This window comes from Phaseolus vulgaris, chromosome 6 (assembly GCF_051622355.1).
Source record: "Phaseolus vulgaris cultivar YP4 chromosome 6, ASM5162235v1, whole genome shotgun sequence".
NCBI classification, from domain to species: Eukaryota; Viridiplantae; Streptophyta; class Magnoliopsida; order Fabales; family Fabaceae; genus Phaseolus; species Phaseolus vulgaris.
In genome coordinates this window covers 12,768,839-12,783,361 of record NC_143503.1, presented here as the reverse complement: position 1 = coordinate 12,783,361, position 14,523 = coordinate 12,768,839, and the positions used below count along the sequence as shown (strand labels likewise).

At 29.1% G+C, this 14,523-nt stretch overlaps 1 protein-coding gene across 1 annotated transcript; it reads left to right on the top strand.

The window, feature by feature from the left end:
• Positions 1 to 687: 687 nt before the first annotated feature.
• LOC137831032 (linoleate 13S-lipoxygenase 2-1, chloroplastic) lies at positions 688 to 9,667 on the top strand. The gene is made up of 9 exons (XM_068638522.2): positions 688 to 1,335; positions 3,919 to 4,187; positions 5,380 to 5,620; positions 6,450 to 6,773; positions 7,228 to 7,313; positions 7,410 to 7,520; positions 7,597 to 7,910; positions 8,024 to 8,290; positions 8,787 to 9,667. Exons 1-9 carry the CDS (start codon positions 972 to 974, stop codon positions 9,544 to 9,546), a joined length of 2,736 nt encoding a protein of 911 aa, XP_068494623.2. The 5' UTR covers positions 688 to 971; the 3' UTR covers positions 9,547 to 9,667.
• Positions 9,668 to 14,523: the final 4,856 nt, after the last annotated feature.

Here is a 14,523-nt window from a genome sequence, read left to right as displayed (position 1 = left end):
GGCTAACCCGCTTAATCACCCTAGATAATATTGACAATATTAATTTGTGTTCAATTTCTGACAAATTTTACCAACAAATATAAAAAATATAATAATAAAAAATAATTTAACAAACTCGTAAATTTTTTTTTTAACAATAAAAAATAAATAAACAAATATTAGTATGTTTTTCCTAAATTACTGTCGATCCCTAAATTAGTGTCGATCTGGTCCTATTTTCTTCATTTTGCCTATTGCATGTCTCCATTTAGAGTTTCCGTGACCGACTCTAAGACCATTTACATTTTCTGCTCTTGGTCTTTAATTATGTAAGTTTGACGATAAAGCAAAAGAAACTCATTAATAAATTTAGAATAAATTTTGATATTATTTTAAAATTTATACCCAGATATAATTAAATCCCTAAAGCTATTCTTTTAAGCTAATGTTTGTAATAAATGTGTGAATTGGTTGTGTTTAAATAGAAATATGCGGTAGAAAAATAATTAGTGGATGTCATGAGAACGTGAGGTGTAAGTAATATGTTTTGAAAAAACAGTGTGTCCACAAAGATGCAGAATTTGAATATTTCAAAATAATACGCAACAAAATGTTAAAGTGTGAAAGGCGTGACTTTTACACAGTACAACACGAGTAGGCCCTACTGCCAGTGTATCAGGTAAACAACGAAAACTTCATTAAAACCTCAATGTTTCCTCAAGCAACCTACGTAGCCGCCCTAGTTGAGAAAGTTTCATAGAAAACACCTAATAAGATCAATGTCATTTGGAAGAAAAAATTGATTTATGGTTTTATCTTTCATGTCTTCGTTTCAGTGTTATTGTTTGTCGTTTGCAAAAACGTTTGAAAAATCAAACGAGACTCTCATAATTAAGGTGTCTGTAAGCCGCGTGGATGGTCTTTCTCTGCAATATAATAAGAATCCCAACCCTAACCCTTAGATAGTAGTTCTAAACCAAAAAAGATTAACCATGTTGACAATGAGAAGCTCACATGTGCACCAAATAAGTGTCCTCAATAGCTCATCTTTCCCTCTATATATACATGGGAAAGATACTCACAATAATAGCCATAGAAATAGTTGGTTCTTGAAGCACTGTAAACACTCTTCTCCAAGACAGAGGAAGGTTCATAGGTGCATGAAAGTTGTAATGGCAAGCACTTCCAAAAACACAAACACCATCACAACTTCTCAAAGTGTGAAGGCCCTTGTCACTGTGAAGCAAAATCGGGGTGGAATCCTAGGGAATCTCCTTAATGGAGGTCTTGATGGAATCAAGGATTTGATTGGGAAAACACTTGTTTTGCAGCTTGTGAGCGATGAGCTTGATCCAAGTAAGTTCTGTTTCTCAATTTGCTTCCATCTTTTCTACAGAGAAGTCTTCATATTTATGCACATTTTTAACTATTTCCAACTTCTTCATTTGCTTTCATAACGTATTATGGTATTATGGGTTAAATATGTTATTTTCTTTATGTGCTTTCACTCAAAATTTATCTTTTTATTAGTTTAAGTTTTAAATTTTCTAAATATTCGTATTAAGAAAATTATTAAAATATATTTTTATCAATTATTTTTTTATGTCACAAAAAAATTAACAAATTTTTAGTATGTATATTTTAACATAGTAATTTATATTAAAAATTTATTTATTACGTAAAAAAAATTTAAAAATAACTTATTTCAATAGTTTTTTATTATTATATGTATTAAGAAAATCTAAAATTTAGACTAAAAGTAAAAATAATTTCACGTCAAATAACGAAACGTGAAAACATTTTTAAACAATGTATTATCTATAGTAAAAGAAAAGTGTTCATGCATCTAGTTAGCATCTGATTCTACCATGTTTCTTTTTAATTAGCTGCAATACAAATATTTTTTTTTAAATTAATAAAAGGATATTTGCAAATTAAATTTTATACTAATTAATTTTAACTTGTAGAAGTTTTTTCTTGAGTAATTTTTAACAAACTTCATTCAAATACACTTTAATATTACTTTTTATACCCATTTATTTATCATATAAATAGTATACAACACAATTATCATAATAAATTGAAGTAGGTAAGATGTCATCCAGCACTTGGAGGATAAGACCAATATATTTTTAGAATCTTTGGTAAATTCCACTCCATAAAATAAAATGAAAATGTTGAAAAGAGTTGAAGGTACTTTTGCCAATTGTAATCTGTCACTTGTCACATGATAGATAATTTGGGGCTCCTGTTTCCCTACTGGATATCACCCCTATCCCTAGGAAAGAAAAGTCAAATTCTCCATAAATCATTAAAATAGAATTATAAATTAAATACAGAATATATATATTTTGATTTTATGCTATAAAATTTTAGAAGAATTTTAAATCATGTTATGGACGAAATATATACTAACTTATTATGACAGTTTAAACTAAATTAAAATAATATTTCTCTTTCTTACTCTATTCATGTACCACTATTAAATTACATATCCAAATTCAAATTAACAAATGTACATAATTTATAATAAAAGGACTATTTACTATCCTGGACAACATTAGCAGAGCTTTTTCATTTTTTTTATTTTAAAAAAATAATGTTAATTTCTTAAAATCTAATTCAGACATTCACATAACAAAAAAACTATTTTTTAACAGAATGTGAAAATATTGGTCAGGATAAAATAGCTAACGACACAATTAATCACTTTTACAATGATAATGAATAAAAATTATAAAACAAAATAATAATTATTTACCAACAAAAGTTTGAAGATATTATTGGTTTAATTTCTTCCGTTAGTACATGTATAAAGTTGTAAGCACAATACTGAATGGATGTCGTCAATTTAACAAGCTGACTCTAAAATTAATAGTAGTACGATTTGATATGAATTGCCATAGAAAAAAAAATGTGACTTTATATTGAAGTTACAATTAACACGTTGTAATATTGACATATATTTTTATTTTATCTTTAATCATATTTTAAGTAAAAAAATTCTATAATAATATATAAAACAGATACATATTTAATATTTTTATTTTACTCTTAATTATATTTTAAAATTAAAATAAACTACCCAAATGACTGTATTATATTTATTATATAACCACTATTATTAATAATTTTTTTTTATTAAAATACATTTTTTTCTTCTCCACTAGTATAGGTTAAAATGAATATTAGAAATTAAAAATTAATTATAAAATAAAAATTAACTAAATCTACGTATTTATTTAATATATAAGGTAAATGATTTTTGTTTCCTTATAAAATTTCAAATATATTAAAAACATCTCCCAAAATTTCAAGGTGTTATTCCTTATAAATAAATTTTAGGTTGTCAGTGACAACAACAGAGACAAACTAACATGCGATTTTAATATATCACACATTATGCAACACGTGTTTTCTATAGGGATACACTTTCGAAAGTTTGTTGAACCAATAAGATCTAGCTGGGTGAATTAGTAGATCTTTTATGTGTATATGTTTTTTTGGCACGTGACATATGCTTCATCAAAATACATGAAACATAAACTTTTGGCTGATTTGCTTCTAAATAATTTGTATATAAGTTCGACACTCAAATATCCTATTTAATTTTAATTAATTTGTTATTCTTGATAAAAAAAAAATATGATTTTAATACATAAATATCAATTAAAAGTGATTTTGAATAGATATATAATTAAAAATGTCATTTATTATTATTATTATACTGATTAACGGCTAGAAAATAAGTTTAAATTTTAAAATGTAATGTTGAAATTTTAGGGAAATGAAAATAATATTTAAAATTTTTAAAGGAATGCAAAACATACTTTACTCTAATGCATATCTCTTATTACTTCAATTAAAATTTACAATCCATCTCCCATATATTTGTTAATCTGCTTATTAAAGTTTTACATTTTGTTACCCTAAATGAAGAAACGAATTCAGAGAGAAAGACAACAGAGAGTAATGTGCAGAAGAGTGGGACAAAAGAGGATGAGGTGCAATATGAGATTAGATTTGAGTTAGCAGCATCTTTTGGGAATGTTGGTGCTGTTTTGGTACAGAATGAGGACTGCAATGAGGTGTTCCTAAAGACCATAGTTCTTGATGGCTTCTCTAATGGCCCTCTGCACTTTATCTGTGATTCATGGATTCAGCCAAAAAGTCAAAATTCTCAGAAGAGAGTCTTCTTTGCTAACAAGGTTAGACTAAAATATAATATGCTGTTTGCAATCTCTCACATTCAAAATATATTTTCACACTTCATTTCTTTCAAAAAATAATTAATTTTTTTATGATATTAATCACTACAAGAAAATTATTAAATAAAAAATCATTTTAAAGATAAAAATTAATTAGTTATTATATTAATTAAATTAAATATAATTTAATAGAGTACAAAATTTATTAATATATATCTACATTAGTTTATATTACTTATAAATAGTTTCTAAATTGATATTTGGTTAGTTATCAATTATTTTAGTTAATTAAATATTAATTTAAAAATTATTTATCAATAATATAAATTAATTGATATTAAAATAATTAGTAGTAAAATTTAGATATCAACTTTAAAATCTAAATAATTGGTAGTTAAAACTTCGATAGTTAATTAGATATCAACTTAAGAACTATTTATCGATAATAGACACTAATTTTTATGTCAATATTTTTTTTAATCTTTAAATTAATATCTAAATTAGTCAATATAATAATTAATTATTTTTTCTCTTCAAAATTGGTTTCTATATTATGATTTTTTAGTAGTGAATGAAATTAATAAATTGATTATGTATTCATAATTTTTAGAAAATATACTTTAAAATGAATTGAAATTTTGTTATGCTTTATTTTCTAATTACTAGAGATATCCAAGATAAAATTGAATATGGCTAGTAAAATTTTCAATAACTATCTGAATGTAACCATGCTATAATAAGTGATTTTATGTTAATATGAGAAAATGTTAACCTACAGTGACACACGTTAATTAATTTCTTAAAATTGTATAGTATTTTATCCGTTCTTAAAAGTTTTTTCATATTATTCTTTACTTCAATATATAAATTTGTCCATAGAGTTAATTAGTATTGCTACATCATATACTCTAAAATGATACAGTTTTGTAATTTCAACGGCGACCAGACACTAATAAAAATAATGTCCAAAAATAAAAGGGAAATAGAGGAAATATTTTTATACTTTTTTATTAATAATAAATAAATAAAATAATATGAAACATTTGAAGAATGTTGAACTTCCAATTAATTTATAAGGTTCAAAAGATGTATATACTCTTTTATTTTGAAATGTTTTGTGTTAATTTTTTGAAGTTTGTAATTGTTGGTATTAGAATTAAGTAATGAAGATATGTATGTCTGGATGGAACAGTTGTACTTGCCATCAGAAACACCAAGTGGATTGAGAAAGTTAAGGCAAGAGGAATTGGTGATAATAAGAGGAAATGGAGAAGGAGAACGTAAAAACGGTGATAGAATTTACGACTATGATGTTTACAATGATCTCGGAGACCCTGACACCAACATTGACCTTAAAAGACCTGTTCTTGGTGCCACCACCCAATATCCATACCCAAGACGCTGTCGCACAGGTCGAAACCCATCAAAAGCAGGTTATTTAACTATTTTCCTTATGTCACCTTCTGTTTTTTTTTTATACAAAACTAGTATCATATATAAATCATTATACACCATTCAACATAAATAAGAGATCTGTATTATAAAGTAAAATTATTTTTTTGTCTTTAGTCAAAATCTAGACTTAGTAAGTATTTATAATAAAATAATTATTTTTTATCAATATTTTTTTATATAGCTAGCGAATTTCCAACATATAAAAAGAAGGCCATAAAGGAAAACCTTCCTAATTTTCATGCAAATTCAACTGTATAACTAGTTTTAAGAAGAAAACAATAATAGAAACTTTTATAATGAAAAACATTAATGTATTTCCAATATATATTGAAATTTTAAAAACAAATGAATGAAAATAAAATTCTTGATATTAGGAATTCCTATTTATATGATTTGATATTTGTTTAATATGGGTAAGTTTGTTTGACTGTATTTTTTAAAAGTATGTATTTAATAAATAGTTGATTTCTTATTTCTTTTGATTTTTTGTTTATTTAAAAAATAGTTGATATTTTTTCTTTTAATAAAGAAATCTTGTTCCTTAAATAAATTATTATTTTAAAAATAATTAACTTTATTTCACGCACAATCTCATACACGAAATGAAAAGCACTACCTCCAATTTAAAATCCTACAATAATATGTTTATAAAAAATTATAATTATATATGATTCATTTTAGTAATTTTTTTAACTTTAAAGTCACTTGATTTAATATCAAATCAACGGGGGATAATATATGATGGATAAGTTTCTAACAGATTTTCCTCTAATTTTATTTTTGGTTTTTGATTGAATTGTTATATAGACTCGTTGTCTGAAAAGAAAGGATCAAATTTCTATGTTCCTCGCGATGAGGTGTTTTCTGAGATAAAGCAAACACAGTTCATAACAACTACAGTATCCTCAGGAGTAAGTTTGGTTTTGGAATCCTTAGATGCAATTCTGTCTGACCAAGATCGTGGATTTGTGAGCTTCGAAGACATAGACACGCTCTATAAAGAGGGAATTCACTTGCCACAGCTTCAAGCCAATGCTTGGAATCTGCTTCAAAGGGTAATTCCAAAGTTTCTCAGTGTTATTAATGATACACAGAACCTTCTACGTTTCGATACTCCAGAAGCATTAAAAAGTAAGTTCACTTTAATTTCATAACGAGAAACAATGCTTATCACACCACTTAAACTTACATTTATGCAAAATATACTATGAAGTCCAATATAAAATTTGGTTAAGATAAATTTTAAATGATTTTGATATCAAATTAAGAAGTGGACTTTAAGTTTAATTTAATCTCATAAAATCGATTTATAAAATTTGTGTTCAATGTAATAGATTTGGAATTTTCAGCACACTTCTTCACATCGAACTATCAACTCATATTTGAAGCTATATAATGAATTATTCAATAGAGGCCTAATAGCAGTTGACCTCGTTATAATAAATTCTAAATAATTTTAATATCATATTAAAAAGTAAAATTTAAAACTAACGTTTTAGGAATCATGTTAACACTATATGTAAAAGATAAAAAATGTATAAAGTTTTCTATATCTATATGGTTGTTGTGTGGTTGGAAATTGCAGGGGATAGATTCTTTTGGTTATCAGATGAACAGTTTGCAAGGGAAACTTTGGCAGGTGTCAACCCATATAGCATCCAAGTGGTCAAGGCAAGAGTGCCTCAAAATATTTGGTTTTTGCTTTTGGTATCATACACACTAAAATGTTCTTTAATAATTTGTTCTCATTTAATATTCATCCTGTAGGAGTGGCCCTTGAAAAGTAAATTAGATCCCCAAATCTATGGTTCACCAGAATCAGCTATCACTAGAGAAGTCATTGAGCCACAAATAATTGGTTATTGTACAGTTGAAGAGGTACCAAATCATCATTGACTTTGCTAAATTAGACTATGTTATGATTAAAAGTAATACTTAATTTGGATACATGCAGGCTATTAAGCAGAAGAAGTTGTTTATGTTAGACTACCATGATTTATTCTTACCATATGTAAGCAAAGTGAGAGAGATTAAGGGAACCACTTTATATGGATCACGGACACTATTCTTCCTCACTGAACAAGGAACATTGAAACCATTAGCTATTGAGCTCACGAGACCACCTATGGAAGGCAAGCCACAATGGAAGCAGGTCTTTAAACCGTCTTCTCATTCCAATTCTCATGCAACCAATCTCTGGCTTTGGAGGCTGGCCAAAGTTCATGTTCTAGCCCATGATTCAGGTTATCATGAACTTGTAAGCCATTGGTGAGTGCAGTTATATATATATGTTATTCTCTTTTGCCATGCATTATGACACAATGCACCAACCAAATGTTATTATTCTCTTTAAGTGATTCTAACTTTGTTCAATTTTGTAGGTTAAGAACTCATTGTGCTGTAGAACCCTTCATCATTGCAACGCATAGGCAACTTAGCACCATGCATCCAATCTATAGATTACTGCATCCACACATGAGATATACCATGGAGATCAATTCCCTGGCTCGTCAGGTGCTTATCAGTGCAAATGGGGTCATTGAAACTTCCTTCTCTCCAAGAAAATATTCAATGGAAATAAGCTCTGTGGCATATGATCAACTTTGGCAATTTGATTTGCAAGCACTTCCCAATGATCTTATTTCCAGGTAAGGTTCATACAAAATTCTATTCATTTGAAACGCTAAAAGAAATCATTAAATTAAAATTAATTAAAAATAAGAATCATTTATTAAATTAAATACTATTTTATAAATTAAAAAAAATATTTAAAATCAATTTTATTATTAATAAAATTTATAAACTAATTTTTAAATTGATATTTAATTAATTATTAAGATTTTAGTTACTAACTCTAATTTAAATTAATTAGTAACTAAAATATTCATAACTAATTTAGTATGAATTTAAAATTATAATTTTTATTAGTAATAAAAGTTATTTTAAATATTTTTTTTTTCTAAAACATTATTTAACTTATTTAATATAATAATTAATTATTTTGAATCTTTAAAATTGAATTTTATTTAATGATTTTTGTAATGAGAATTTTGTGAATCATCTTTCTTCATTTATGTTTACTTCTTTTTGCAAAACCACATTATTCACTGATTGATGTTAATCCTTTCTTTCATTATCTGTTAGAGGAATGGCTGTGGCTGATCCAAGTGCACCACATGGCCTAAAGCTAACAATTGAAGACTACCCTTTTGCCAATGATGGTCTTCTTATATGGGATGCCATCAAAGAATGGGTAAGTGAGTATGTTAACCATTATTATCCAAGCCCAAGCACAGTAGAGTCTGATCAAGAGCTCCAAGCATGGTGGACAGAAATTCGAACAGTAGGTCATGGAGACAAAGCCGAAGAACCATGGTGGCCAAATCTCAAAACACCAGAAGACCTTGCTGAGATCGTTACAACTATAGCATGGGTAGCTTCTGCACATCATGCTGCTGTTAACTTTGCCCAATATGCTTATGGAGGTTATTTCCCTAACCGACCTACAATTGCTAGAAATAACATTCCTACAGAAGACCCTTATAAGGAAGAGTTGGAAAAGCTGATAAATAGCCCTGAGAAAACCTTTTTGGAGTGTTTACCATCACAAATTCAATCAACCTTGGTGATGGTGGTTTTGAATTTGTTATCAGATCATTCTCCAGATGAAGAGTATATTGGACAATACGTGGAGCAATCATGGGTTGAGAATCCAACTATAAAATTGGCCTTTGAAAGGTTTAGTACGAAATTGAAGGAGATTGAAGGTATTATAGACTCAAGAAATGCAGATACTAATTTGAAGAATAGGAATGGTGCAGGGGTGGTGCCATATGAGCTAATGAAGCCATTCTCAGGGCCTGGAGTTACTGGAAAGGGAGTTCCATATAGCATATCAATTTGAAGATTATGCTTGTTTTCTTATATATATATAATTCCCTATATATTGCCCTTATTTTTTCACCAATAACAAATTAAGAACAATTTGGGTTTTCATCTAATTAAAATAATATAATTTCCTTCAAGTGCAGTGCGTTATATAATTAAATACTCACATTGCCATGTCAATGTGTCTTCGTTTAGAATAATTCTTGCAAGGTTGCCATGAAATGGCTAGGGTTGTTGGGATGTATAAGTTTTGTTATTACAATGCACAGATGATAAAAGATAAATAACAGAAATATAGACTATTTTTTATTTACTATAAATATTGACTTAAGAATTGATGAGATTTTAGTCTTTAATTATAATTATATTTATATTTATTTTTTTCATTTATTCTTAAATTAATATTTGATTTTACACTAGTGAAAAAATACATTTTGAACGACGATTTCTAATCAATTTTGATGACGGTTTTTAGTTTATTGATGATTAAGTCATTAGTAAATATAGATTAGTAAATATAGAGGTTTTCAATAACAATTGAAAAAGACATCATATCAAGCACATGCGGTGATGGTTGTTAACAAGACCACTGTTCTAGGTTCACATATGACAATGGTTGTAGTTAGAATTTTCATCGTATTTCCATTTTTTTAAAATGTTTAATGTTTGTCTCAATTAAGCAATATGTGTATATGACATTTGTTGTAGAGTCAACCAAAAAATCAACAATATCACATAAAATATAAATTAATAATATATAGCTCAATGGAAATAATATGATGAAATTATAAAAAAGTATTACAAATTTCAAGTGTCAAGAATTTACTAATACAACAAGTAATATATATATATATATATATATATATATATATATATATATATTCAAAATATAATGAACACAAATGGATTGGATTAAAATTCATATCCATTTTAAGAAGATCAAATTTATTAGATTTTTTCAAATCCATTTAAAATAGATTAAATCTAGATTAAATTTGTTGGGTTTAATAGTGCCAAAGTTCAAGAGGGGGGGTGAATTGACCTTTTAAAACTTTCTCGCAGAAACAATGTTTAACCCAGTTTTACAGAAAATAAATCGATTTATGTGAAAATGAACAGATTTATTTCAGCACTGTTTTTCTGTTTGAAACGCTTTTAATACAGCAAGGTTAATCACAAGACTATGCAGATAGTTTTTCCAGATGTACACACACAGATATCAGATTGAAAACCAGTGAAACACCAAAACAGCCAACTTCAGTTTCAAGCAAGTGATTAAGGTTCAATTGATAGCATGTTAGTTAATTGAGTGACCTTTGCAAACAAGCTGTTCCAGTGGCTTTTAACAGACTATGAGTGTTCTTCTTGATGTCAAGCAATTTTCCAGAAATTAAGAACAATGAATCACAGAACAGCAAGCTTCAACTTTAAGCAATTGTTTAAGGTTCAATTAATAGTATTGACAGTTTCTTGTGCAACTTATCACAGACAATCTGTTCCAATGGCTTTTAGCAGATTATATATGTTCTTATGAGATTTAAACAACTTTTTCAGAAATCAAGAACAGAATGCACAATGCCCAGAAAGAACAGATTTATTTTCAATTGAACCGATTTATTTCTTTGTTGTTTTATCAATTATGCAGAAACGAAATTGCAGAGAGTGAGAGAGAATGAACACAAGCAATTATACTGGTTCACTCAACTAAGCTACATCCAGTCTTCACCAACAACAGGTGGAAATCACTAACACACAGTACAACCAAGTACAATTCCCACTGTTCTTGAAACCTACAAGAACTTAGGTACTCTTGCTGAAAAAAAACCTATTTCAGCATACACACACACCCACTCTTCAAGAACACCTATCAAGAAGAGTGTTCAACCAAACTATTACAAGAAAGAGATGTGAAACGACTACACCTGATTGAGGATACACAAATCTGCCTTAAACCAGTAGGCAAGATTGCTAGAACAGTAGCTGCACCTCACACCAAGCTTTTGGAACCAAACCAAGAACAAGCACTTTGTGATTTTGAATCTTTGAAGAACAAATGCTAATCCTTTGTAAACACTTAACTCTCTGCTGTCAAAACTTGTTTTTGCAAATGTATGAATTGTTATTAAACTCAGAAACAAGTTTGCATTTTATAGAAAACCAGCTTATAACAGATTTTTGAAAAACAGTTAAAGCTGTTATAAAATGAACAGATTGAAAATAAAACGAACAGATTTATTTTCAAAAAGCAGTTAGAGAATCTGTTAAGTGAGGAGACTTAGTCAACCATTCTGGTGCTGAGATAAAACTGAAAAACGTTTAAGCTTGACATGGCACCAGAGACAAAAAGAATCTATTCATTTACAGATGAACAGATTTATTTTTCAAAACGAAAACAGAGAAAGTTTAACTATTTAAAACTCAGTCGTTTTGAAAGGTAGAAGACTTAGTCAAAATACCTGATGCACAAAATCTAATTTTTACAAGACTTAGCCAAGGCATCAGTGAAAAAAATGAATCTGTTTATTTAGAAAAGAACAAATTTATTTTTATGCAGAAAACGTGTTTTTGTGTAAAACATGTGAAAAACAGTTTAAGAAAACTTATGCTTGTTCTTATCACATGGCCAGTGGTTATGAGGTGAGTTACTCAGCAAAAAGCCCACTCTTAGACAACCTCTAAGCACTACCTAAGACATACTTAAAGCAAAGCAAAAATACACATGAAATGTACATAAAAGTCTTCATCAAACACTACATATAGGTCTTCATCAAACACAATCTTGAAGGGGCAGCAACCATCTTCAACAAAATTCACTTTGTCAATTAGATTAAATTCACTTTATTAATTAGATTAAATCCATCTCGATCTAGGCCCTGGCGGACTCAGCTCGACATGGACCCAGACCATCAAGGTTGAATCACAATTTTAAAGAAAACATCTTTCAAACATACTCATAATGATGATTTTACAACTCATCTTGAAAGGATAAAAGTAAATTTCAAAATCAAGATATTCCTTCTAATTCCTCTAAAGAATCCACCCCACAAACTTCTATAGACAACCTTTCTCCTTCTAAAACAAAACCGCCAATTAAAACCTCAAATAAAAAATGTTTATCACTACAAATTGCCCTAACAAAAGAACCATGATGGTAAAAGGGAGTATAGTAGTCAGTGACTATAGTGATTAATCTTCTAGGTCTACCTCTCTACCCCTTCAAAAAACCCCTAGTGAAGATGAATGTGAGATTACCTTGTGAAGGTGATCGACTTATTGGTGGTAAGGCGAATGTTGGGTATTATTCAAAAACCTTTTGATGAAATCCAAACAGAAAATATTTTTCACACCCGTTGCCTTATCAACAGTAAGTTATGTTCCATGATTGTGGATGAGGGTAGTTGTGCTAATGTGGCAAGTACAAGAGTAGTGGAGAGCTTGGATTATCCACTATCTCTCATACAAAACCCTATAAATTACAATGATGGTTAATAAACAAGTTCTCATAACTTTTTCCATAGGAAAATATAAAGATGAAGTTTTATGTGATGTTGTGTCAATGGAAGCAACACATGTTCTATTAGGAAGGCCTTGACAATATGATAGAAAGATTTTACACAATGGTCATACCAACAAGATTTCTTTCACCTTCCAAGGGCATAAGATTGTATTAAAACTTCTTTCTCCCAAAGAAGTGAATGAGAATCAAGTAAAAATGAAAACCAAAAGAGAAAATGAAAAAGATGAAGAAAGAAAAAACAAAACAAGTATCATCATCTCACATCACACGGTAAAAACAATAATGTTGACCCTACAAAACTACAAACTGCCTTTTCTAGGTATACTTCTTCCTTATCTTTTTCATCTCTTAATGATTCTAAATACTTGACATATTTGATAAATAAATTTAGGGATAATGCTCAAAATCCTCTCCTAAAGGTTTTCACCCTCTAAGAGGATTTTCACAAACAAATCATTTCCTCCCTAAATATTTTTTTACAAACATGGCCTTTATATAGAACTCATCCATACGAACTTCCAAAGCTTACATAAGTTTGCTTCACCTACTACCTCTCAAAATATTTTTATCTTTCATGTGAACAAACTAACTATGTTATTTATAGGAGTTCTAAATTCGAGGTCAGATTTTTTCCAACTTGGGGGCATGATACAACCCAACTCGACAAGCAGATGACCAAAAACACCACAAACACTTCACACCTAGGTCAGTCATCTCAACATACAAGACAAGACCCCACCAAACCTCAGAAGAGCCTCAATAGAAGAAGAACCAGACATGGACCGGAATATCAGTTGTTCTTCCTTCTAGTCTTTCTACAAGACAAGTTTAAGTAAATAAATTGGGCTCAATTTGAGGGTTCAAATAGAAGAATAAGTTATTTGGAGGTGTACTTAGTATAATTTGGGCTTGTGCCAAACCTAAATACACCCCATGTGTCGCCCCATATTCACTCATGTAACCTACCTTCTAGAACCCTTCCCTTTGGTGCGACATTGACCTAGGTTAACCTAGTTTCTAGAACCTCCCTTGCCTTGGCCGCTCCCTCCTCTCACTCTTGACCACCAAGGCCCCTTCCCTATAAATAGGATGTCTTGCCTCTTATATGTAGACATTGAATTTGAATAGTAAGAAAACTCTGCTTGAGTGTTTAGTGAGTGTTTTTCCTAAATTGTGGGTCTTATCTTGTGAGAGCATACTCCAAGTGGCGACTCTTTATCACTCATCTTGGAACTTCTCATTACTCCAAGTGGTGTGTTCATACCATCCATTTTCCATAAGCTTTTCTTATCCTTCTCTTTTTCCTTACTCCATTTACACCCATCTTCCCTTATCAATTGTGTCATTCTTATCTCTTCAATTTAGGTTTTCATATTTGTATTTTCATTGTTTCCTTTTGTTCTTTTCAATTCGGCAACCATCATAATCACCTATTATTGTGTTTTCTCTTTTTCTCTCTAGAAGAGAACATTCACA